Source organism: Bufo bufo, chromosome 4 (genome assembly GCF_905171765.1).
Source record: "Bufo bufo chromosome 4, aBufBuf1.1, whole genome shotgun sequence".
NCBI classification, from domain to species: domain Eukaryota; kingdom Metazoa; phylum Chordata; class Amphibia; order Anura; family Bufonidae; genus Bufo; species Bufo bufo.
In genome coordinates this window covers 567,968,734-567,993,808 of record NC_053392.1, presented here as the reverse complement: position 1 = coordinate 567,993,808, position 25,075 = coordinate 567,968,734, and the positions used below count along the sequence as shown (strand labels likewise).

General features: G+C 45.1%; 1 protein-coding gene across 2 annotated transcripts in view; it reads left to right on the top strand.

The window, feature by feature from the left end:
- TTC7A (tetratricopeptide repeat domain 7A) overlaps positions 1-25,075 on the top strand; it is a 405,257-nt gene that overhangs the window by 18,527 nt on the left and 361,655 nt on the right. For both annotated transcript variants that reach the window (XM_040430310.1, XM_040430311.1), the window contains exons 2-3: positions 3,423-3,586; positions 6,802-6,970. In XM_040430310.1, coding sequence (XP_040286244.1) covers positions 3,423-3,586; positions 6,802-6,970 — 333 coding nt within the window. The remainder of the gene's footprint in view (positions 1-3,422; positions 3,587-6,801; positions 6,971-25,075) is intronic.

Sequence of the window (25,075 nt, the reverse complement as noted above, 5' to 3'; positions counted from 1 at the left end):
GTACTGTTCTCCTTTGTATGTGCTTGCTCCCCTGCCTGTTTGTCTGGTCTGGGTGTGTCTGCTAGATGTCAGATGACCCTGTTACCCTGCTCTATATTATCCTGTGAGCTTTGAGTTTGGGGCCAGTTTGTCTCCAGCTTTGCTGGGTGCAGGTTCTATGCACCTGACCTGAGATTATTCCCTCTGCCCTGTCTGTGTGGTCACCTAGTCTTTGGTCTTTGCTTGTCACGCTTTGTGTCTGCCTGTGACCTCCATGCACCAGTTCCGCATGGGGTCCTGGCATCTGCTTGTCTGCCTGTCTATGCAGTTCTGCCTGTGAGTGTCATGCAGCAGTTCTGCATGGAGTCCAGGCATCTGTCTTGTTCTCTTGTTCCTGTTATAGTTCCAGTGTCCTGTGTTTGGGTTCCTTTCTGTGTGCCTGGGTTCCAGTCTGTCTCTTGTTTGTCTGGACCGCTGGTGCTTGCACCGTCAGTCTCTGCAGGTAAGTGGCCAAGTGCACTAGGACCTTCCTGGAGGTGTGATCAGTGAGCCCACAGCTAAGTTCATCCCCACCATCAGGGGCTCTGTGAATAATGGTGCTCACTGAGCCTCCACGCTCTGTGTTTGGCCCCAAGTCAAACCAGTGCACTTGGTCCAATAGTATTACATGCCACTTTACACTTACCTGCTGGTCCAGCTTCCTGTCTTGGCTAGATCTGTGAATAAAGTATTCTTGTTGGTCCTTGCCTTGTCTGGTTTCTTGCCTTGGTGTTGTATGTCTGAGAGATGTTCTAGGGGTCCATATGACCCTCGCTAGAAAATGACAATTACATGCAATTACAAAAGTATTCAGATCCAGGTGCTGGTTTGAAATTGTATTGTGAATTGTAGTATATTTTTCATGGCACAACCACTTTAACCCCTTCGCTACCTGCGCTGTACATGTACAGCACTGGAGCGAAGTACAAACATGGCACCTGCTCACGGCTAATGACCGCGACCGGCAATAATGCCGATCGCGGTCATAAAGCCTTTAGATGCCGTGATCAGGGCATCTAAAGGGTGAAATACCCGGAAGCTTGCGCTTCTGGACTTCTTACCGGCATCCTCTGCGACCAAACAGGATGTTGGTAATTGGTTTTAATAGGCTGGGTCTCCCTGACGAGACCCAAGGTATTGAAGCTGCAATTCTTTTTTTTGCCAACAGATGGCAGGCCAACATAAGAAATAAGCAATTGACATATTACCATGCTCCTGTATGGAGTGTGGTAATATTGAAAGAAAAAAAATAAGATATTTTTGTAGCTGCAAACACGAGCTACAAAACCATAACAAAAAAAGTAAAAGAAAACTATTAAAAAATATATAAAAAATATAAAAGTTATAGTCTCCCCCCTTTCCGTAGAATAAAAAAATTATAATACGTACACAACCAAAAAATAAACATCCTGGGCATCACCGCGTCCATACTATTAAAATACGGTGAATGGCGTAACGGAAAAAAGGGTCAAAATGGCCGATTCAACTTTTTTTTTTTTATCACTACTCATACCGAATAAAATGTGATCAAAAAGTCACACACACACACACACAAAATGGAATCAATAAAAACTTCAGATCATCCCGCAAAAAATGAGCCCCCAAAACCGCTCAGTAGATATAACTCTAAAAAAAGTTATGGGGGGTCAGTATAAGTTTTAATTTATTTTTACACTATTTAGACATAAAAAACCTGTACATATGTGGTATAGTTGTAATGGTACTGACCCAGAGAATGAAGGTCACAGGTCAGTTTTGCCCCAAAGGGAACTCCTTAGGAACAAAACCCGTAAAACAGTGGAGGAATTCAGTTATTTTTTTCCAATTTCACCCCATTTAGAATTTTTTTTATTGCTTCCCACTAACTTGTATGCCATATTAAATGATGGCATTAGAAAGTACAACTTGTCCCGCAAAAAAATAGCCCTCATATGGATATGTAAACCAAAATGTTAAGAAAAATGAAAATGCAAAAACTAAAAAACCTCCGGTATCCTAAGGTTTTTCCAGGGGAAAACAATTCTAATATGTCTCACAGTCAAAATAAATATAAAAAAGGTGTACTCACCTCATTAATCCCCTGCTACTCCCTTTCTGAGGATGCCTGGTACGTCACTGTTTCTACTTGCGGTGATGACGTCCCGACACAGACAGTATCTGCCTGCCACCCGGCCTATGATTAGCTGCTGCGATCACAAGTTCCTCTGTTGGGACGTCATCGCTGCAGCAGGTAGTAGAGAATGGCAAGAGACTGGGCATCGGAACGTTGGAACGGGAGCAGTGGGGGATTATTGAGGTGAGTACTTTTATTTTTATATTTATTTTGACTCTGAGACAAACGGAAGCTGCTCGTGTGCCTTCTGCAATTTGCCCATTGTAGACATGCCTATTCTTGTCCGCAAAACGGAGTGCTGTCCGCATCTTTTGCGGCCCCATTGAAGTGAATGGGTCCGCACCCGAGCCGCAAAAACTGCGGCTCGGATGCGGACCCGGAAAACGGTCGTGTGCATGAGGCCTAAAGCGGTTGTGACATGAAAAATATTCTACAATTTTCAAACCAGCACCTGGATCTGAATACTTTTGTAATTGCATGTAATTAAACATTTAGTACAGCCACTGAGTTAGGCCTCATGCACACGACCGTATTTTGTTTCCGTGTCCGATCAGTTTTTTTTGCGGATAGGATGCGGACCCATTCATTTCAATGGGTTCGCAAAAAACAGTGTCCGCATCAGTATGTCCGTTGCTCCGCAAAAAAAATAGTGCATGTCCTATTTTTTTCTAGTTTGCGGACAAGGATAGGCATTATTACAATGGATCCGCAAAAAAAACAAACGGATATCATACGGAACGTCATCAGTTTTTTTTGCGGATCCGCAATTTGTGGACCGCAAAACACATACGGTCGTGAGCATGTAGCCTTATTCAATAAATTATTTTCCTTATTTCTCCGTCCACCTCACTGAGGTGGTCACACGCGCTCAGTTTAAATTTTCAACCATCGCCAGCCATATCTTCTGTTAGAAGCTGTGGCAGTTACAGGGAGAGAGAGCCGCAGCAGAAAGGGCACATCCTTCATATTTATTTTGACCTGGCTGAGACATTTTGACTTGCGAACCCCTGTAGTGGGCCTAAACTTTAAAGCTGCCATAAAATGCCCTTTATGAGAGTAATTTCGCGGATTCACACGAGTAGTTTGACAAGGAACCCTTGCAGCATTCCGAGGAAGTGCTCGGTTACAGATTAACAGAATAAAGCACCTCTTTAACTTTCTAATTTGCTCAAATGACTCTTTTTCTGTTCTTATGTGGATCACGTGGGCAGTCACTTAGCGGTAATTTCGTCCTGAGATCAGATCCTTCTTCAGGCATTCAGTGACATCTGCTTTAACTCTTGCCTTACAGATGATTTTACGAACCTGCTGCTCGCCGAGGCTCTGCTGGAGCTCTCTTTAAGGGAGAACGTTGCCAAACTCAAACTCTCCATTCCATTAATGGAAAGCAAAGAGCGAAAACTGCATCAAGCCAAGAACTATCTAACAGGCATACTAAACAGAGGCAAATTACCGGTAAGTATGTGTTACTGTCAACCCCCGCTGTGATTTTACCAGTATGTGTTTTTAGCTAAAATGTCTCATATTCAGCATTGTGCCCTGTCACAGTTTCCTCCAGACGTTCTGCACGCTTGGCCAGGAGAGGTGTTAATCATGCTGCCTCTGCAAATTTTCCTTGGCTGTTCTGTTTTCCAAGACTTAGTGGGGTGGGGGGTATAATTGGGAAACCCATGAGTCAGGCCATAGGGCGTAGTCTGACTGTGCCAAACAAGACAAATGTAAAATTCACAATCTTAAAATATTCGGTCTTATACTTAGAAAGTGTGCTCTCCATTCACCACTATAGGATTTCCAAAAATAGCTGAGCGAGTGTGCTCTGCTGTTTACGGAAGACCCATTAGCGGTGAATGGAGGGAGCACAGCGCAAGTGCAGCCCCCGCTGCATTCACCGCAATGAGACTGTTGGAAATAGCTGAGCCGGCCCTCCGCTAATTTTGGAACTCGCATAGCAGTGAACTGAGGGTGGCTGCGCATATGCGGCTGCTCTCCGTTCACTTTGGGGGGCCCCTTCTGGAGATAGGACCAGGTACCAGAGATGGGACCTGCACTTATCTGATGCTGATGGCTTATTCTAGCGATATATGATCAATGTATGAGATGAGACAACTCTTTTAAGTCCCACCTTCGTTCCGTCACCAGTGCACCTAAACGTCAAGAAACACCCATTTTTATGTAAACCTCACCCCTTTGCCATTTGGTCCAGAAATGGATTAGACAACCCCCTTTTTTTGTCTTCCGACAGGTAGCTGATTTCGAGGAGTGCTTCTGATAGGATCCTCCCATGAAGTTGTAATAATCTGTAAATGCAGCCATAGGTCTTCATCTCCAATGCATACATTGAAAACAATTAGGCGTCTGTATAGTGCAACTTTAGTACATGTAGGAGGACCTGCGGCATTGCAGACTTTTGGCACGCTGAGGCACATTGTTTCTTCCGCTGTTAGGGCCCATTCACATGACCGTATTTACGGATCCGCACCGGTTCCGCAATTTTGCGGAAGGTCTGCGGATCCATTTATTTCTATGGGCCCTCAAAGATGCGGACAGTACACCGTGTGCTGTCCGCATCCGTTATTCCGTACCGCGGCTCCGCAAAAATAAACTTCAATGTCCTATACTTGTCCGCAGAAAACGTTCCGTGGAGCCATACAAGTCTATGGATCCCTTAGGCCGCATGCACACGACCGTGGTGTGTTTTGCGGTCCGCAAATCGCGGATCTGCAAAACACGGATGGCGTCCGTGCACGTTCCTCAATTTGCGGAACGGCACGGAGAGCCTTTACATAAAACTGCCTATTCTTGTCCGCAAAGTGCGGACAAGAATAGGACATGTTATATTTTTTTGCGGGGCCACGGAACGGAGCAACGGATGCGGACAGCACACGGAGTGCTGTCCGCATCTTTTGCTGCCCCATTGAAGTGAATGGGTCCACATCCGAGCCGCCAAAACGGCGGCTCGGATGCAGACCAAAACAACAGCCGTGTGCATGAGGCCTTAGTCTGTAGGTATTTTTTCATGAAGGTTTTCATTCATCCGGGTCATGGTATGTCAGTAGTAATAAGTCAGAGCAACTAGACTTTTTGCATTTTTTTCTTGAAGATATTTCGCAAGTCATTCGGCTGGCTTTCTATGCCACTTACAGTGCTATTCTAACACCTCTCGTAAGGCAGTTCAATCACATCTGATAGTTTAAGTCATGCAAATGAAATCAACATCTAACCTTCATGAGGTCTTTAATCTTATGTTGATTATGATAAACAGATTATACTGACTGAAGCATGATTCACCGGTATTTAATGCCGGAGATTCCTTGTACATGTCATTCTAATTGAGAAAGCCAGTTGGATGAGCTAAATGTCTACAAGAGAAAATAGAAGTCCAGTTGCTCTAACTTATTACTACTGATATTAGTCTGTAGCTTCCTTCATTCTCTCCTAACATAATTCATAATGCTTCCGTTACTAACATAATTCCATGCTGCAGCGTGTAAAGTGACCATAGGACCTCACTCTACCATGACCACCATTAGCAACATATTAGGAGACAGAAAGCTTAGAATCCCTTTCATTGTGTTTTCTTAGTCTTTCTAGGGACTACGTGTCTACAAGTGACTTCTGCTGGGGCTCCAATCCTAAAGCCTCATGCACACGACCAATGTTTGGGTCCGCGTAAAACGGCGGCTCGGATGCAGACCCATTCATTTCAATGGGGCCGCAAAAGATGCGGACAGCACTCCGTGTGCTGTCCGCATCCGTGGCTCTGTTCCACGGCCCCGCTAAAGAAAATATAACATGTCCTATTCTTGTCCGCGCTTTGCGGACAAGAATAGGCATTTATATTAGAATCACGTTGTGATCACGGCACTCTATCTAATACTGACGGGTTTTGGGTGCACGTCTTGGTGCGTTCCTTGCTCCACCTCTTGGAACAGGTAAGTGTTTAACAATTTAGACAGCTCTCCAATATTGATTAAATGCTTTTTATTAGCCGGACATAGTGGTCCTTTTTAGAACTGAGGCAACGTTTCGGGCAAAAGGCATGCCCTTCATCAGGCTGGTTGCGTATTCATGGGGGTGAATGGCCGGCCTTCTGTTTTTTGCGGATTCGCGGTTTGAGGCCTAATACTGAGTTATTTCCCTGGTCCACACATATATACTAGGGAAGCCATTTGTTGTACCCTTGGTCATGTAGGTTTGAAAGTTGGGGTCTCATATTCTATATATTTTGCCTTCTACCCTGGTGGTTAGTACCTTGATGCCGGGAGTAGTCAGGTCACTGCTTTCAACTAGATACACACAATGCTCTCCCACTGCTGTCATCACTCCCATTTGCTGACAGAGTGCAGGTTTTCTACACCAGCCCACTTGATATCACTGTTCTCTATCTCCCTGTCCTCGTAAACATGATTATAAGATTGGACTGGTCACTGATTCCCTCAAGAGCAGCACACTCTTCTCCTGCTGCCAGATTATTCTCAAGATATGTTAAACCTTCAGAGGTTATTCGCATCGACCTCAAAGCTGAGTAAAGGGGATGTTGTGAGGCATTGTAGTTTGTATTTTCCACCCAAAGCCTACATGATTAGAAGATGCTTCGGAGAACTGGTTTACATGGAATACCAAATAATTCTACTTATGTATTACCCACAATATCCTGTTCTGTCTTGCAGCCTCACTACATGACAGAAGCTCTCTTGATACTAGGCAAGTTGCATTACTGTGAAGGATCATACCGGGATGCCGTCAGTATGTACGCCAGATCGGGATTCGAGCATCTGTCCTTAGATGATGAGCCCCTGTATAAGATGCGGCTTTTCGCAGAAGCTTTTCTAATCAAAGGTAAGGCATGCGCATATAGACAGGTAAAGAAACCTTATATTACATATTGTGCATTCTACGACCAAAAATAATTTATTGTAAGTTCTGCCGTGTTGAGTTGTAGAAATCACTATTAAAGGGCTTCTGTCACCCCACTAAAGTCATATTTTTTTTTTTGGCTACTTAAATTCCTTATACTGCGATTTATCAATATATAATGCTCTTACTGATTTTCGTTCTGTAGTTTCTTCAAAAAACAGACTTTTATAATATGTAAATTACCTCTCTACCAGCAAGTAGGGCGGCTACTTGCTGGTAGCAGCCGCATCCTCCTTTCATAATGACACCCCCTCCTCATGTTGATTGACAGGGCCAGCGAACGCACTCGTCCTCTGACTGGCCCTGTCTGCATTCAAAATTTTGCGCCTGCGCTGTACCGGTCTTCAGTCGGCGCAGGCGCACTGAGAGGAGGACGCTCGCTCGCCGCTCCTTCCTCAGTGCGCCTGCGCTGGGTGTAGATGTGACGTCATCGGCGCAGGCGCATTGAGGATGGAGCGTCCTCCTCTCAGTGCGCCTGCGCCGACTGAAGACCGGTACGACGCAGGCGCAAAATTTTGAATGCAGACAGGGCCAGTCAGAGGACGAGCGCGTTCGCTGGCCCTGTCAATCAACATGAGGAGGGGGCGTCTTTAAGAAAGGAGGATGCGGCTGCTACCAGCAAGTAGCCGCCCTACTTGCTGGTAGAGAGGTAATTTACATATTATAAAAGTCAGTTTTTTTAAGAAACTACAGAACGAAAATCAGTAAGAGCCATATATATTGATATATCTCAGTATAAGGAATTTAAGTAGCCAAAAATAAATAAATTACTTTAGTGGGGTGACAGAAGCCCTTTAAAGAGCAACTCCACCCCCAATCACACATCATGCCACACATTTGTAATTTGTCATCCACATTGAAGAGAATAATCACTATTTATTTATGGCCCTCTGTCGTAGATACTTGGTAGTGTTTTCTCCTTCCCAAAACATATTCGGGGCTTGCACAGTGGAAAGGGAATAGATCAGCCAGGTGTTGGCCTATTCACATAGCATTTTGTTGCGATTTCTCAAAAGTACGACCGCAACATGGGAATAGACCCCATCAGTAGATTCTGCTGAGACCTCATCAGTAGATTCTGCTGGTGGATCTTCACCAGCAGTTTTTTTTATCTGACAACCTCCTGTTGTTGAAAACTGGTTCAATTTAAAGAGTTCTTCTAAAAATCCTATTTTTTGCAATTTAATTACAGTACCTGATTTAAGTGATTCCTCTCCAGTTCCCCCACCACCAGAGTTCTGTGTCCTTAGGATTTTCACATAAGTGAAGATGGATAAATCCACTACAGCAAGACCCTGCCAGGCTGGAGTATCCTTCTTTCCTTCCTTGCTTCCTCCCTTCATTTATTCCTTTCTTTCTTTCTTTCTTCTTTTTTTTTTCTCCCTTCCTTCCGCCCATCCTCCCTCCATTCCCTCCTCCCTACTTTTCTTCCGTCCTTTCTCCCTCCATTACGCTGTCCCTCCCTCCATTTCTCCCGATTTTTCCTTCCTCCCTCCCTTCCGTCACCCATCGCTTTCTTCCTCCCTCCCTCCTCTCCCTCCTTTCTTCCTTCCGTGTTTCCGTCCCTCATTTGCTTCCTTACTTCCATCCTTCCTTACTTCCATCCTTCCTTCCTCCCACCCATCCTTTTTTCCATCCCCCCTTCCTCCCTCCTTCCTTACGTTCCTTTTGGTCTTTCTCTCCCTTCCTCCCTCCCTCCCTCACTCACTCCCTCCCTCCCTCCCTCCCTCCCTCCCTTCCATCATCCATCGCTTTCTTCTCCCCTCCCCCCTCCCCCTCCCTCCTTCCTTCCGTGTCCGTCCCTCCTTTCCTTCCTAACTTCCATCCTTCCTCCCTCCCTCCCACCCTTCCTTCCTTCCTTTCATCCCCCCTTCCTCCCTTCTTCCTTGTGTGTGTCTGTCCATCCTTTCCTTCCTGACTTCCTTCCTTCCTCCCTCCCTTCCTTTCATCCCCCCCATCCTCCCTCCTTCCTTACGTTCCTCTTGTTCTTACCCTCCCTTCCTCTCTGCCTCCGGCGATCTTTCCTCTGCCCTGCATCTGTTATATAGGACCCTAACTGTGTAGCATTTCACAGCGCAATAAGCGTTATTTGATAAAACTATAGAGGGGTTGTCCCAAGTTGGAAACTTATCCCCTATTCTCAATGTCGGGGGGAGGGGGGCCTATTTGAGTCGAGCGTTCATGCTGCTGCTCCATTCAGATTCTATGGGACTGCTGGAGATAGCCGAGCGCTGTACTCAGCTTCCCTTCAGCGGTTCCATAGATTTGATGGAGCGGCAGTGCACATGTTCAACCAATGCTCTTTTCAAACTGAGGACATGGGACCCCCGTTCTCTTGGATTGTGGGGCCCCAGGCAGACAGACACTTAATGTCTTTTCTGTGGATAGGTGATAAGTTTCAGTCTTGAGACAGCCCCTCTGCTATGGTCCATCCCCACTGACATACGGGCTGTGTTTAGTCAGTCAGTAGTCATCAGTGCGTATCTCCACTTCATCTTCTGGCAGCTGTCTGGCTCGTGGCCACAGGTACATCTGGAATCTCAAGAGGGCCTATGTTGTAGCTTCATCTGCGAAAAAACCGCCGTACGTGTAATGAAAGTGAACCTAGCAGTGTATCACAAAGTGACAGATACCCCTAAACCAGAATTCAGGAAGTTCTCCATGGTAATACAGAGTAGGATAATTGTGAGTGAGAGATTCTTCCCTGTTTAATGAATAGGTCATAATGGGGAATTATTTGGGTTATATTGTGGTTTCCTGACTGAGAACTGGCAGTGTACAAAACCATTGATCATTGTACCACAGGCAGTTATCACTGTCCGACTTTGTGACAGTAATTCCTATGTACATAGAGTAAGTGTTTTCCTGTTGTGCCTCTGTTTGCTGTTTAGGCTGTGTTCACACAGAGCAGTTTAGTGCAATTGTTTATTTTGCCAAAACCAGCACCAGATCTAAAAGTACAATACAACATAAAGGGGTTGGCCCACGAGCAATGTCTATCTTCTTCTGGCAGAATAGGTGATACATGTTTGACTGCTGGGGGCCACCTCTGGGTCCCGAGTCCTTCATTTAAATGCAGTCATTATTCACTACCGCCCTATTCGCTGTCTGTGGGACTGATGGAGATAGCCGAGTGCACCATTCAAATAAGAAACTCGGGACCCCTGTTTTAGTGATCGTGGGGGTCCCAGTCAGATCCCCACTGCGAAGACATGTTAAATGTTGTCCTTCGGTAGAGGGGAATAAGCTGACATATTGCAGGAACAAAGGATCAACATGTTAAAATCCCTCAATCCAGTTCGCGTTTCCACCGCATCTGCCGTAGTGGGAGAGTCAGAGTCCTCCTTACATATTAGATGTTTGTCCGATCCTGGTGACTTTTCTCTAATGTGTATGGCGCCCTGCATGTAGTTTGCATGCAGATTGTTTTGTTTTGGAGCAACGCCCTTCTGCAGCCTCCAGCCGATGCCCTATGACAGAGAGAATCTCTCCATGAAGACTGAAAAAAGGGATCCATAATGTGAATGTGTATATTCTACATTCTTTTTTTATTTTATTTTTATTCTTTATTTAAGAAAATTTGAAAAGACAGGTACCAATGTATCATCGTCATAATAAACCATGTCGATTACATATATGTGTGGAGTGCAATCGTTGGCAAATCAAAGACAATGCAATAATAATCAGTCTACAAGGCGAAGGCCCGACTGTACCGATCAGTGCAACAAAGTAGAATACGACCACGGTCATAAAAAATAGGAAGTCCTAAGGTTGTTCTTGTATGATGGGACGCAAACAATCTATGTGCGATCTTTTATGATTCCAGTGCAACACATATCATGAACAAAGGGGGAAATGGAATGTCATTAAGAAGGAGACGGACTGTAAGATGAGGGGAAAATTAGGGAAGGTCGAGTAGATAAATTCTAAACTAAGTAAATAAGTGTTTGAAAGAGAGAGAAAGCGAAAACAAACAAACAAACCACCAAACGGGGGGGGGGGTGGTGATATGACGAGGGAGGTTTCTATTAGACCGATAAAGAGACGCCTGTAATATTAGGGTTTGACCGGACTGTTCGGAGTAGAGGTTCCAGTGAAAGCACGAAAATTAAGGGGGAGAGAGGGCAACCCTGTCGTGTCCCGTTTCGTATTTCAAAGGTGGATGATAGGACCCCATTCACTTTCGTCGCAGCAGATATAGAGAGAACGGATCCAGGCCATCATAGAGCCAGCCATGCCTACATGGTTTAAGACTTCAAATAACCACTGTCAGCCCCCCCTATTAAACGCCTTTTCAGCATCTGTCGATAAAACGCAGAAAGAGGCGCGTTGTAATTTAGCATGGTGAATCAGGTTCAGCACTTTCGTAGTGTTATCCCTAGCTTCTCTAGATGGGATAAAGCCGACTTGTTAAGAGTGAATCAGGTCTGACAGGAAAGAGACTAGGCACATAGCCAAGATCTTTGCAAACAACTTGAGGTCTACATTAAGCAGTGAGATAGGGCCATAGCTTGCGCAGGCTGCTGGATCCTTGCCCTCTTTATGTATGACTGTGATATGTGCGTGAGGTAGGTAGAGGAGTCCCTGTTGCTATTACATTCAGTACCTTAGTGAGTGGGGCCTGTAGGAGAGGTATTTCTTATAATAAGATGTCGGTAGTCCGTCCGTACCAGGGGCTTTACTGGGTTGCATAGTTTTTAAGGCTTCTGTTAATTCCTCTTCCGAGATGGGCCTGTCTAAATCCGCAAGAGCATCTCGTGGGATTTTCGGGGGGCCTAAGTCAGATAGGTATTTGCGCATGGCTAGTGTTAGGGACGGGCTAGCTGAGTTAGGCAGCGTTCACACGGGCGAGATTTCCGCGCGGGTGCAATGCGGTAGGTGAACGCATTGCACCCGCACTGAATCCGGACCCATTCATTTCAATGGGGCTGTTCAGATGAGCGATGATTTTCACGCATCACTTGTGCGTTGTGTGAAAATCGCAGCATGCTCGATATTCTGCGTTTTTCACGCAACGCAGGCCCCATAGAAATGAATGGGGTTGCGTGAAAATCGCAAGCATCCGCAAGCAAGTGCGGATGCGGTGCGATTTTCACGCATGGTTGCTAGGTGACAGTCTATTCACTGTATTATTTTCCCTTATAACATGGTTATAAGGGAAAATAATAACCTTCTGAATACAGAATGCATAGTAAAATAGCGCTGGAGGGGTTAAAAAAAATAAACAAATTAACTCACCTTCTCCTCTTGATCGCGTAGTTCCCAGTCTCTTCTGATGAGCTGTCGGCTAAAGGACCTTTGGTGACGTCAGATCACATGCTCCAATCACATGGTCCATTACCGTGGTAATGGACCATGTGATTGGAGCATGTGATCTGACGTCACCACAGGTCCTAGCCTGTAGTTCATCATTAAAGAAGTAAAGAAGAGACCGGGAACTACGCGGAGGAGGTGAGTTAATTTTTTTATTTTTTTTTAACCCTCAATTGATCACCTACTATGCATTCTGTATTCAGAATGCTATTATTTTCCCTTATAACCATGTTATAAGGGAAAATAATACAATCTACACTACAACTAACCCAAACCTGAACTTCTGTGAAGAAGTTCGGATCTGGGTACCACAGTCGGTTTTTTATCACGCGCGTGCAAAACACATTGCACCCGCGCGATAAAAACTGAACATCGGAACGCAATCGCAGTCAAAACTGACTGCAATTGCATTCCTACTCGCGCGGGTTTGCCGCAATGCACCGGGACGCATCCGGACCTAATCCGGACACGCCCGTGTGAACCCAGCCTTAGAGCAAGGGAGATTATACAAGGACTGGTAGTATTGGGCAAAAGCTTCCGTTATCTTATCTGGATCATTTAGGTTGTGGCCCTTGGGATTGGCAATCAGTGGGACATAGTTTCTCGCTCTCTGTTCCCGCAATGATTGAGCTAGAGTCCTACTACATTTGTTACCGTATTCAAAAAATGTCGTCAGGCCCTGTTTAGCAGGGATTTGGTGTGTACAGGGAGTGCAGAATTATTAGGCAAGTTGTATTTTTGAGGATTAATTTTATTATTGAACAACAACCATGTTCTCAATGAACCCAAAAAACTTATTAATATCAAAGCTGAATATTTTTGGAAGTAGTTTTTAGTTTTAGCTATTTTAGGGGGATATCTGTGTGTGCAGGTGACTATTACTGTGCATAATTATTAGGCAACTTAACAAAAAACAAATATATACCCATTTCAATTATTTATTTTTACCAGTGAAACCAATATAACATCTCAACATTCACAAATATACATTTCTGACATTCAAAAACAAAACAAAAACAAATCAGTGACCAATATAGCCACCTTTCTTTGCAAGGACACTCAAAAGCCTGCCATCCATGGATTCTGTCAGTGTTTTGATCTGTTCACCATCAACATTGCGTGCAGCAGCAACCACAGCCTCCCAGACACTGTTCAGAGAGGTGTACTGTTTTCCCTCCTTGTAAATCTCACATTTGATGATGGACCACAGGTTCTCAATGGGGTTCAGATCAGGTGAACAAGGAGGCCATGTCATTAGATTTTCTTCTTTTATACCCTTTCTTGCCAGCCACGCTGTGGAGTACTTGGACGCGTGTGATGGAGCATTGTCCTGCATGAAAATCATGTTTTTCTTGAAGGATGCAGACTTCTTCCTGTACCACTGCTTGAAGAAGGTGTCTTCCAGAAACTGGCAGTAGGACTGGGAGTTGAGCTTGACTCCATCCTCAACCCGAAAAGGCCCCACAAGCTCATCTTTGATGATACCAGCCCAAACCAGTACTCCACCTCCACCTTGCTGGCGTCTGAGTCGGACTGGAGCTCTCTGCCCTTTACCAATCCAGCCACGGGCCCATCCATCTGGCCCATCAAGACTCACTCTCATTTCATCAGTCCATAAAACCTTAGAAAAATCAGTCTTGAGATATTTCTTGGCCCAGTCTTGACGTTTCAGCTTGTGTGTCTTGTTCAGTGGTGGTCGTCTTTCAGCCTTTCTTACCTTGGCCATGTCTCTGAGTATTGCACACCTTGTGCTTTTGGGCACTCCAGTGATGTTGCAGCTCTGAAATATGGCCAAACTGGTGGCAAGTGGCATCTTGGCAGCTGCACGCTTGACTTTTCTCAGTTCATGGGCAGTTATTTTGCGCCTTGGTTTTTCCACACGCTTCTTGCGACCCTGTTGACTATTTTGAATGAAACGCTTGATTGTTCGATGATCACGCTTCAGAAGCTTTGCAATTTTAAGAGTGCTGCATCCCTCTGCAAGATATCTCACTATTTTTGACTTTTCTGAGCCTGTCAAGTCCTTCTTTTGACCCATTTTGCCAAAGGAAAGGAAGTTGCCTAATAATTATGCACACCTAATATAGGGTGTTGATGTCATTAGACCACACCCCTTCTCATTACAGAGATGCACATCACCTAATATGCTTAATTGTCAGTAGGCTTTCGAGCCTATACAGCTTGGAGTAAGACAACATGCATAAAGAGGATGATGTGGTCAAAATACTCATTTGCCTAATAATTCTGCACGCAGTGTATGTCTAGTTTTTCCTTAAGTTTCCCCCTGGCTATCAACAAGGCTGTGCGAGAAGCCTGGGTATGTGACTGTTTGTGAACCAGCTCTAGACGAGAGACCTCAGCCAGAAGCTGGGAGACTTCCTCTGCTCTCTCTTTCTTTCGTCTGGCTCCATGCTTGATGAGCGCTCCCCTGACCACACATTTGTGAGCAGCCCAGACTGTGAGGGGAGAAGCGTTATCCACATGGTTTTCTTTAAAGTAACACGAGAGAACTGTATGGATTTCCTGAGAGATTACCAAGTCCTGTATCAGGGACTCTTTCAGTTGCCACTGCCAGGACTTAGGTGCTGGGAGGGGAAATCTCAGAGAAGCATGAAGCATAGCGTGATCAGAGAAGGTCATAGAATCAATCGAGGAGGAGGCAAGGAGGGATACCGCTGAATGCCATATTAGAAAATAGTCTAACCTAGAGTATACATTTAAGTCCCCCCCAACCAAGAGCACACCCTCTGCAAAACTTTCTAGCCTCGACAGGATCCCCGCTAAAGCCTTGTATTGGTTGGTATTGGGTAGGTATAGATTCACTAGAGTATAGAGTTGACCCGCTAGACGGCCCTTTACAAATAGATATCTACCATTATCATCTGTCTGGGTATCTATCACTTCCCATAGGGTGGTTCTAGAGATTAGTATGCTTACTACCCTTGACTTCGAAACTGAGTAACAGCTATGCTAAGAGTCTGGGCACCTGGGTGATCTTAAGAGAGGTAGCGCTCCCTTGCGGAAGTGTGTTTCCTGTATGAATGCAATTTGTACCTTCTTACTCCATAGGAGTCAGAGGATGGAGGATTTTTTCTCTGGTGTATTCAACCCATTGGTGTTGATAGATGCAAAGTTGATGGCAGACATATTTCTAGTCTATTTGGCAAGGGAGAGAGAGAAAAGCAAAAGGAAAAAAAAAAGGGGGGGGGAGGAAAAGTTCAAGGAAAGAACAAGAGGATGGGTAGACCAACACACAAGAAGGGACTTAGGAGAAAAACACTACAGGTTAGCTTTGTAAGCCAAATACCCGATCTAGCTTATCCAGGGCGGGTAAAGTAACAGTAACCAAAACTTGTGGAATAAACACCACTTAGCGAATCTCAGAGTGCCCACAATTGAGCAGACCGAGAGTCGCGTTTCTATGTGGGGAAAGGAGGCCAAGTATAACTTAACAGTATGAGACCCCTGATGGGGGTCAGGCCTTATATTAGAATAAATTCCACTAATCAGAAAGGGGGACACAGATGATCCCCACTCTGTCAGTGAGTAACGGAGTTCCCAGCTGTACAGGGATCTTTTCTAGAGGGGACTACTTGACTTAAAACTGAAGTAATCAGCCACAGTCCACGGGTGCTGGTGCAATTTCCATGTGGGACTCCTGGTCACAGGTCTGTATCTCTGGAGAGGGTCTGCGTAAAGACCTGTCACAAGGGCGCATAGGAGGCAAGGCCGTCTGAGGCATGAGAATTGGGATATTTAACCAATCTGGTAAGGAGAGAGTGGTGATTTCCAAGAATCGAGATAGATCCTCTGATTGGTCTGGAGAGTGTAAAGCGAGGGATAGTCCATTTTTGCGGATAATAAGATGGAAAGGGTGTCCCCACCGGTATGTGGCTCCAGCTTCAGTGATCAATTGTAGGAGAGGTTTGAGAGTACATCTCATTATCAGGGTACGCCTCAAGACATCTGGCATGAGTTGGATCTGAGCCCCCGCGAACATTGTAGGACCTTGTCTCCAGGCCCTTTGTAGAATCTCCTCTTTCTCCCTGAAAAAATGAACCCTACATAAGACATCTCTAGGAGCCGAGTTATTCGGGTGCCTGGGACCCAACACCCTATTTTCTCTGTCCAGTTCAATTACTGCATCTGGTGGTCTGGAGAGGAGGGTATTGAAGATACAGGTTACAGCTTTACGTAGTTCAGACGCCTCTTCTGGTATCCCGCTTAGTTTGATATTGTTGCGTCAACCTCTATTTTCTTGGTTGTCCACTTGCAGAAGTATATGTCTGTTTAAGGCCCTCTGTGAAGCCACATTTTCTTCAACCGAATTAAGACGAGCTTCCAATGCAGAAGTGACCTGCACCTGTGTATTTAATTGAATACAAATATTTCTCAGGTCTGTCTTGACGGCCGCAATGGCCTGATTGTGCTTGGATTCAACCCGTAATATCATGGCTTCCATGTCGTGTTTAGTAGGCAGGTTACTACGGAGGGTCCATATTTGCTTTCATTTCGGGCGCTTATATCTGCTGCTGCCCAAGTAGGAGGCCGAAGATGGGGACTTAGAGGCACCAGAGCAAGTGGGGGTCTGAAAAATTGCGGGAGTAGACAGGGGGTCCAGCCTGGCGTCTGGCGTTGTTTGGGGCCTGTAACCAGAGCCCGGTTAAAGTCCCTTGCGGAAAGTGAGAGGGTGCGCCAGTGCTCTACCCGTGAGGGCGATCTGTCCCCAGACAGTGAGGTCATATCTTTGGGGTCATTTAAAGAGGTTGCCAATATAGAGGCTTTGAACGTTGGAGGGCCTGAGGGGTGTGCAGGCAGGATGTCACTCACCAGGCCTGACAACGTGGGTGCGTCCTCCGTTATGGAATCTCCCTGGGGCACGCTGGAGAGGAGCACTGGTGTCGGTGCAGCTGAAGCAGGGTGTCGAGGGGTCCACCGCTCTGACATTGGCGAGCTGTCGGGGTGTTTAGGGCTTGGTTGCGCTGCTGTAGCTGCTGCTCGCTCTTCAGTTGGCGCCATCTTTGATTCTGTAGCTGGGCGCGCTGTGGCCTGAGTTTGGTTGAAGTATTGCGCAATATGCGGTTCCGGGGCCAGGAAAGAGGAGCCCCCGACGACCGGAGCGTCTGACCATCCTCCATCAGGTAGAAAGATCCAGGTGGATATGGCCAAGGGTTATATGAGAAGCCCAGGGTCCGGGAGCTCTGTACAGTGCGTCTTCACGGCAACATGCTCAGGCCACGCCCCCCGCTGTATATTCTATATTCATATGGCATCCATATTATGGATCAGTAGCTCAGTCTTCAGTCTGGGAAGAATTATAGAGTGAAATACAGAAGTACTGTATGAAGCGAAGAGGAAATGTGAAGTGTGGTGTCGTATCTGCGGGTTAGAGCTCAGGAGGAGCTGAGCAGACTGATAACATTAAAACAGGTCAAGTAACAATATGGATTATCTTGTGGCACCTGTCAGAAGGGATGGGCGGCAGTATGAAGCAAGTGAACATTCGATTCCTGAAGATGTGTTGGGCAGCATAAGGCTCCATTCACACATCCGCAAATGTGTGCTGTCCGCATCCGCATTTGCGGGGCGCGGCCCCGATCTTCGGGTCTGCAGCTCCGCAAAAGATAGAACATGTCTTATTCTTGTCCGCAGCTTGCGGACAAGAATAGGCATTTCTGTAGGGGTGCCGGGCGGGTGTGTGTTGCGGATCTGCAATTTGCGGGTCCGCAACACACCACGGACGTGTGAATGGAGCCTAAGGAACCGTTTGACTTTGGGAAGTCATGCAATGGATATCAGAGAAACCCCTGTAGGGAATTTTTTTTCCAACAAAATGATTAATCTGCTCAGCTTCCCCTGCGCTGTAATATGCTGCCTGCAGCTCATACACCGGGTTCAACATGACAGGTTCCTTTTAAGGGGGTTACCCCACGAACAGCATTCATCACCTATCCGCTAGATGTCTGATTGCTGGGGGTCCGATCACTGAACTGACGGAGCACTGTCTATGTCAGTCCCACAGAAGTGAATGGAGCTGAGGATCGACAATCATACCATCCCTCCATTCACCCTGGATGATCCCCGTTTTTGTGATCAGCGGGGGTCCCAGCAATTTGACACCTGTCCTGTGAATAGGTGATAAGTGCTGTTGCTGGTATAACCCCTTTAAGCCACAGTCACATATGGCGGAATGGCGCTGGATTTTCCGAGGGGATTCTGCACCGAAAATATGCGGCAATTTACAATGTAGCACATGTGGGTTTTTAAAACCCCATCCTTAGGGCTCATTCAGACAAAAATGCGGATCTGTTTTTTTTTGGCGGACAATTCAGCATGTCCGCATAAAAAACGGATTGCATTCTGCATTTTTGTGGACCCATAGACTTCAATGAGGCCACATCCTGATTTTCACTGACGAGTATAGGACATGTTTTATTTGTTTTGCGGAGCCGTAAAACGGAAGAAAAGGTCCTTATAGAACTGAATAGGTCTGCATCTAATCCGCAAAAAAACTGATCCGCATTTTTGCAGACAGCATACGGCCGTCTGAATGAGCCCTTAGGTAGCAGAAAAAAATCCACGTGGAAATCGGAGCATGTTCATTTGCAAAAATGCCTCTTATTTTCGCAGTTTGTTTTCCTCGCAATGTCCATATTATTTCCTCCTTTTTTTTTTTTTTTGGTCCAGCCCTGGTTCAGTCAGAAAAGAATCCCACACACATCAGCCAAATGTGGAGGACATTTAAGTGGCCCCATCTACAGTATATTAACCCATTACAGACATTTTGAAACAGATATAACTAAGAAGTGACTGATGAAAATTGTATCCACGTCATAGAAAAGAACATCTCATGTTCCCTGGTGATTTTGGGTGGAAGTGCTCTTTACATCTCTTTTATATAATATATGGAGCAGCCGGGGACGATGCTTGACTCCCTGAAGCTTAACTGTCTTCTTTCTTCTTTTTCTTTTGCTGCTTTGGGAATTGCGCTGCTGTCAGATGCTGCTTGTGATGCCTCCAAATCTATGGACTCTGATTCCTTTGAGAATATCTCTATAATCTTCTCCCTATCTGCTGCTCTTCACTCTCTGCTGTATCTACCTTGAGACTTCTCTCACCACCAGAACTCATCGAATGGTATGTACTGACCGCCGGAAATGCTGCATGTCTCTAACTGACGCCTCCAGCAAAGCACCGAGCATCTTCTATGTGATGTCAAATAATTGTAAATTTTACATTGGCGTTCTTCTCGGCGTTGTTGGATTTTATGTTATCCAGGTTCTGTACAAGACTGAGGAGGATAACTCGAAGGGCGTTTTTGTGCATGCTCAGCAAATTTCTTGGTTGTGCCTTTCTGGGTGTTTTGGTTCCCCCTATAAAAGTCCCACTGCCAAAGGGTATCTATGCATTAATCGTCACCATTACCAGTGACAGCTCCCATCCAGTGACAGCCACAGGGTCTCCAATAAAATGAAAGCGGAGACTGTAAATGAGGTCACAATGTGACCCTATCTATATACATTGTCATTTACAACGCTCTTATATACAGTAAAGATCCCCGTATACAGTGCCAGGCACAGACCTCATCATAAGCCAAAACCTCAGAAATCACTCATATCCATTGTCATGAAAGCCCCAGGGTGACCCTGTCTACTGTACCATGTCATCCACTGCCCCTCATAAACAATAAAAGCCTTAGAGCGACACCATATACATTGTCATTTATAATGCTTTTTATATACAGTAAACACCCCAGTGCCAGTCACAGATCATATCCATTGTCATCCCATGCCCCTCATAAACAATGAAAGCCATAGGGTGACCCGATATACAGAAAAAGATACTAAACATCCTGCACGATATGATAACTGAATATGCAGATGTACATGGCTACATTTATAAAAGAAAAGTCACAGAAAATAATGCACTATAGTAATAGATGCAAACATAATATATGGAGTAAGCCCTCACTCTCATCATAAAATCTGAGACTCTCAGACAATATTATTTTGATCAAAACACATCTGTGCCGCCTACCCAGCGCCAAGGTGGTCTCAGTCAGGTGGGTCCTACGCTAAACCTATCTATCTATGATGATCCCCCCAGTGGCCCCCTCACATACCTATCATTGCTGGAGCGCAGGGAGCTGCGGTTAGTGAATGACAGGACCGCCCGGTGTGTGAGGGGGCCACTGGGGGGGTCATTACACTGTGAGGGCCCCTTACACAGTATAATGACCCCTCCCAGTGCCCCCTATTTAGTATAATGATCTCCAATGTCCCTCCATTCAGTATGATGACCACCAGAGCCCCCATTCAATATAATGACCCCCAGTGACCACCATACAGTATAATGACCTCCAGTGCCCCATCCATACAGTATAACCCCCATTATTCTGAATGGGCGGCGACTGGGGGTTATTATTCTGAATAGAGGGCCACTGTGTGGTCATTATACTGTGTGTGGGGCCACTGGGGGTCATTATGCTGTGATTGGGGGGTCATTATTCTGTATAGGGGCCACTGGTGGTCATTTATACCCTGTGGGAGCCACAGAGGGACATGTAAATGTACAAAATGCCTCAAGGGGGCCAACTGGGATTTATCGCCCAAGGGCCCACATGAACCTGGAGGCGGCCCTGGTACCACCTAATCAAAGTCGCCCATGGTAGGAGGGCACAGATGTGTTTTGATCAAAATATATTGGCTGAGAGTCTCAGATTTTATCATATCAGAGTGAGGGCTTAGTCCATATATAATGTTTGCATCTATTGTGTTAGTGCATTATTTTCTGTGACCCCATATACAGTACCATGTCAGCCACAGCCTCCCCATTTACAGCACTGTCAAAGAACGCCTTCCCCATAAACAGTGTCAGGCACCGACCTCATCATAAACCAGAACCGCAAAAATATCCCATATCCATTGTCATCCACAGCCCCTCATAAACAGTGACAGGCACAAGTCTCTGATATATATATATATATATATATATATAGAGAGAGCCATAGTCAGGGAATCCCCATACACAGTACCCATCTGCTGCCCTCCCTCTGCCAAGATCTCAGTATTACTATATAGACACCTCAAGAAAAGCGCTTTCAGTTAATAGTACTCCTATAAACTGTTCCCACCACCTTGACCTATTAGTCTCTCGAGCAGAGAACATGTTGCGGGTAGAGGAATCATTCTCACGGTGTCATATGAGCACAGTTCTTATCTAACACTTAACTAAAATAAATACCAAACCCAAATATGGTGCAAAATGGCCGCGGTCCTTTATTAAGGGTTAAAATACATAATAAACCAAATTTTATAAAAAAAGTATTAATTAATAAATTAATCAAACACCATTAAAACGTCAGTAAAAACCACAAATGTCCCCCCAGTGAAGCTGGGTGACTAACCCCCCTCTAACTCAGGACCGCGACTTCAAAGGGGAGGGCGGGCGGGACGACGTCTTCTCTTGTTCACAGGTTCGGCGACTGACAGCTCTGAACCCGCTTGACAGCTCCTATAAATATTCCAAATTCCCGCCACAGAGAACAGCTGGCCAATCATGGGAGGGGCAGAAAACAGGTACCCCAGATACAGGTAACCAACCATCGTCCAATCAGAATCCGCCAATAGATTTACCTCAGGTTAGCTGAAAAATAAATGGCAGAAAGAAAGCACAAAGCAGGGAAAAAAGGACAGAACCTAATATAATAAAAGAGAGCATGCAATATACAGTTACCCCCATCATGCTCAATGACACCATAGTGGGACTCCGGCATCCGCCTCTGTGCCCACTGTCATTCTACGTGTGTGCTTGTCTCAGTGAGAAACCCGTTGACCCTGGGAGTAAGATGGGGACCAGTGCGTACATTACGAAAAAGACAATAATGGAAAAAACAGATGCAGAAGCAAACACACACTACACACTACTCGAGGCACTAAGAGGTAGGCAAACAGTGAATATGGATTATCTTGAACTGCATTACTGCTATACTTACTGTACATGAAAATATGAGGTACTGTGCACACCAATTGTGCGCGCCCGTTCACCAGCGACAAGGTGGCCTCTTTGGATGGGAATGTACACCATCAGACTTGCTTCTCCTGGGCCTAGGCCTACAGAATGAATTTGGCTATTCTATTTTTTTATTAAAAGCCTTGAACTGATGGGCACGGTCCACGGAAAACTGCAATGATGCGTCTGCTCGCAAAAGGTAAACACACTGCACATTCGCCGGTTGTCTGCTGTACGGCATGTTGATGAGGTAGATTAGGGGCCAACAGAAGGTTCACCAGGACACTTAGAAGGTTCACCAGGACACTTAGAAGGTTCACCAGGACACTTAGAAGGTTCACCAGGACACTTAGAAGATTTACCAGGACACTTAGAAGGTTCACAGACTCCCGGTGGACACTTGCTGGTTCCTTTTATAAGGCAATAATGAGACTAATAGAACTTTAGAAAGGTCTTGTCAGACAAGGTTGTGGGAACAGATTTTAGGGCTAAAACCTCGGGATCTGGTTTCCTTTAATTTTCTGCATGAAAGCTCACTGTGGGAAAAAACAAATACAAATGTCCTTAAAGGGGTATCCTGGGATTTTAGAAGTAATGGTCTATCCCCAAAATAAGCTATCAATATCTGACAGTGAGGGTGCGACACCTCTGCCAATCAGATGTCACTCCTTCGACAGAAGTCGGCACCGAAACTACACAGGAGCCGTCCATTGTCTAGTGGACGGAGCTAATTACTGCAGCACTGCTCCCATTGAAGTGCGTGGGAGTCATCCAGTCGCCAGATTCGTCCGCTAAACAATGGACAGAACTGTGTATTTCAGTGCCGGAGCTATGCTGAAACAGCAGATTGGTGGGAGGGCAGGTTGTCAGACCCCTGATGGTCACTTATTGATGGCCTGTCCTGAGGATAGGCCATCAATAGCAAAATCTTTGCCCCTTTAAGATGCGATTGTACATGCTAAGATGGACGTTTTCACTGCAGCATCCAAACGAGTCACTCACTTTTTGCTACTGTCGTGGGTTCAGAACTGGGAAAGTCAGCGTCCTCCACCGCATGTTTTTGTTGATCCCTTTCCAGAAGACTTCAGCACGTCATCCATATATCATCAAGTCCACTTAATTACAGTGTCTGGGTCATTTTTTTATTGAACTCATGATCTTTTTTGCATTTTCCATCAAAATATGATTCATTGTTAAATAAACGATTGGCTCAGCTCACCAGCTCCTCTAACATGGAGCCCAGTCCGCTCCCTACCACTAGACCGTTAAAAAAGCTTTCACCATCAAATACCATATGACTGGCTCACATAAATCATATATTTATTAACTAGACATAATGCGCACCATTCAACGTACTCTAACTATTCCAAAAGTCTGTACAAAAATATACCTAAACTCCCCACATATCAATTACGGTAATATACATTCATAATAAATACAAAAACGCAAAAAAATTGTGCATAAAATTGAAAATATAAAATGTAAAATAGGTCTTGGTCCCACCACCTATATCATGCGGAGCTCTCGCATGTATATATACTGAATACAGTTGAGGATATATTGCTGCCACGTTAAAATAATTGTTTCAATTATCTATTCGTTCACTCGTCTTATGCATTAAAACTGGATAAATTGTATCAGTTTTGACACATGTGGCGCCTTCCTCCTTTTTTTTTTATATCAGAGTCTTCACTAACAAGGTGTATGTGGAGATCTTGTTAAAGTTCTCAAAACCTGTATATCTTACACCCATACACCTTATTTATTTATGGGACTACGGACACTTCTTCTCTTATTTGTATTGAGCTTATGTCTGTAACGCGCTGCAGCCGCGGCGTGTCTTTAATGTCTCATCAATTGTAGATAAGACAGCACTACTCATTGTTTTATTCCAGTTCTTCCGTTTCGTGGCGGTGCCCGCAGCGTTGAATTCTGGCCTCTTCAACTCCTTAATAACTTGTAATATAATAGAAAACTGCGGCACTCCAATATCTTAGACATTTTCTCCTTTATTTCACCGAGACAGCGACGTTTCGACCTGTTAGGTCTTTATCAAGTGTCTTTAATCTCAGCGTCAGTAAATAAAAAGGAAGTAATGATTCCCCCCTTTTTTTCATTTAATGCCACTGAGGAAGAAACTGTGTTCCGAAACGCGTCTGGCGTGAGAGGATAAGCTGCAGGATATTATTTTGTACACTCTGTACCGTCTATGCACAACTAATGTCCACATATTGAGCCTCTGGAGGTTTTAGCGTGGTAAGAGCAACACCACTCATGCGCACCAACTGAACAAGGACAGAGTGAGTATATATACGATCAGAGTGCACGGCCGAAAACATCATCTGTAAGAGACATTATACTTACTAACCCGGATACAAACTAACAGCGGGGGACATTGACTGTTTGAAGTATTCTGTCCGAGTCACTGCAGATCCCTTACGGCGACTTCAGGGACGCTGACATTAAAGACACGCCGCGGCTGCAGCGCTTTACAGACATAAGCTCAATACAAATAAGAGAAGAAGTGTCCGTACTCCCATAGTAAAATAAGGTGTATGGATGTAAGATATACATATTTTGCAAACTTTAACAAGATCTCCACATACACCTTGTTAGTGAAGACTCTGATATAAAAAAGGAGGAAGGCGCCAAATGTGTCAAAACTGATACAATTTATCTAGTTTTAATGCACAAGACGAGTGA